Source organism: Pristiophorus japonicus, unplaced genomic scaffold, assembly GCF_044704955.1.
Source record: "Pristiophorus japonicus isolate sPriJap1 unplaced genomic scaffold, sPriJap1.hap1 HAP1_SCAFFOLD_71, whole genome shotgun sequence".
NCBI lineage: Eukaryota > Metazoa > Chordata > Chondrichthyes > Pristiophoridae > Pristiophorus > Pristiophorus japonicus.
Window position 1 is genome coordinate 761,040 of NW_027254624.1, and position 2,179 is coordinate 763,218.

Genomic DNA, 2,179 nt, shown 5'->3' on the forward strand with positions numbered 1-2,179 from the left:
CCACATTGAAGAAGCAGAGGAAGAACACGATATAGAATTCACTCCTCCATGTGACCGAACTTCGGAATCAAGCGGAGGAGAGCCCAGTCACTGTGGGCAGTCCGGACAGGCCTGAAGCACCGTAAACAGCAGACACTCAGGCCAACGCCCAACAACTGGAGCCCCAACTCAGGCGCTCTACAAGGGAGCGTAAACCACCAGAGAGGCTTAACCTGTGATCCAAATAAGACTTTGGGGAGAGGTGATGTCATGTATTCAACTGTCATTGTAACCCATGTAAAACTGACCTAAGTTGTACACCGTGAGAACATTGACCACAAGGGGGTGAACTTGTGGGAGACACTCCTAACCTGGACTTTGAGGTATAAAATGGGAAGCTCCACCCACCTTCATCACTTCAGTGCTGGCTAATAAATGTTACTGGTCACAGAGTGACCTTCTCTCAAGTATGGGCCTCGTGTGCATTTATAATCTGTAGTAAGGACATATTAGACAGAGTGATCAAACTGCCCCGGTTCTGGTCTCTGCAAGAACTCCCATTCTGGATTGTTATACTGCGGGGAGTGTCGGGTTAATAAACGGACTATCGCAACAGGAATTGAAAAATAAATTTGATAAGTACTTGCGGGAGAGAATGTGTGACTGAAATCTGAGTCTCAGCCTCTAAACATGCTTTTAATTCGGCAGGCGGTGTAAATGAACAGGTATGAGAGTGAAGCTGCTTATCTGAGAATTCAAAACTAAATTTACAGCTGGAACTCCAAAGGTTCACACATTTGTTCAGGAATTAATTACTGATTTAAGTTTAAAGGGAGATGGGTTTGTGCAGCTCTTTCAGAGAGGTTGTGGGTGGCTCTTAAAAGAGCCATTGTGTTTGGGTTTGATCTCTCAGGACAGTGTGCAGTTTTACTTGGAGCTGGTGTACTTGGGCACCGCCTTTGTCCCTTCCGACACGGCGTGCTTGGCCAGTTCCCCGGGCAGCAGCAGGCGCACGGCGGTCTGGATCTCCCGGGAGCTATTGGTGCGGCGCTTGTTGTAATGGGCCAGGCGGGAAGCCTCACCAGTGATGCGCTCCAAAATATCGTTCACAACCGAGTTCATGATGCCCATGGCCTTGGAGGAGATGCCAGTGTCAGGGTGAACCTGATTCATCACTTTGTAGCTGTAAATGTGGTAACTCTCTGTGCTCGACTTTCTGCGCGTCTTGCCGCTCTTTGGTGCTGTTTTAGTGACTGTTTTCTTGGCGCCTTTCTTGGCAGTAACTAACATGAACATAAGAACATAAGATTTAGGAACAAGAATAGGCCATCTATCCATTCGAGCCTGCTCCACCATTGAACAATATCATGGCTGATCTGGCCGTGGACTCAGCTCCACTTACCCCCCGCTCCTCGTAACCCTTAATTTCCTAATTGGTTAAAAATCTTTCTACCTGTGACTTGAATACATTCAATGAGCTAGCCTCAACTGCTTCCTTGGGCAGAGAATTCCATAGATTCACAACCCTCTGGGAGAAGAAATTCCTTCTCAACTCGGTTTTAAATTGGCTCCCCCGTATTTTGAGGCTGTGCCCCCTAGTTCTTGTCTCCCCGACCAGTGGAAACAACCTCCCTGCTACTATCTTGTCTATCCCTTTCATTATTTTAAATGTTTATATAAGATCACCTCTCATCCTTCTGAACTCCAACGAGTAAAGCTGTTTCCCCCGGTGGTGGGAGCGTGCTCAGCGGCCGACATATTGGTCAGGGCGGTCTCACGGCGCATGCACGGTCCTTTGTGCAGGGAGAAAAGGTGGGCGAGGCTTCAGATTGGTCACATGTTTATGTCCAGCTCAGTGGGCCCTGAAAGGGCGCCTTGTTGTCTGATAGTTGTCTGGTGACCCTGCGCCAGCGCGCCTCACCCTATTGGGTCAGACCAGTCCAAGCTAAGCCTATTGGGCCAGTCCAGGCTCACCCTAATGGGCCAACACAGTCTCCCCTCCTTGGGTCAGCCCGGGCTCACACTATAGTGAAGACCGGGCTCACCCTATTGGGTCACCCAGGCACATCCTATTGGGCCAGCCCGGGTTTACCCGATAGGGCCAGCACAAAAGGCCCAGTGATCAGCAGAGAAAATCAGCAGTTCATTTATTTTATTCTCACTTTGCGTACTTACCCAACCATGTAAACTGGAAATGATG

General features: G+C 49.1%; 1 protein-coding gene across 1 annotated transcript; it reads right to left on the bottom strand.

The window, feature by feature from the left end:
* Positions 1-906: 906 nt before the first annotated feature.
* On the bottom strand, positions 907-1,269 carry LOC139256320 (histone H2B 1.2-like). Its single transcript, XM_070874195.1, has one exon. It carries the CDS (start codon positions 1,267-1,269, stop codon positions 907-909), a length of 363 nt encoding a protein of 120 aa, XP_070730296.1.
* Positions 1,270-2,179: the final 910 nt, after the last annotated feature.

Excerpts from the sequence above, each read along its gene's own strand:
- LOC139256320 (XM_070874195.1), bottom strand. The coding sequence starts at position 1,269 with ATGTTAGTTACTGCCAAGAAAGGCGCCAAGAAAACAGTCACTAAAACA.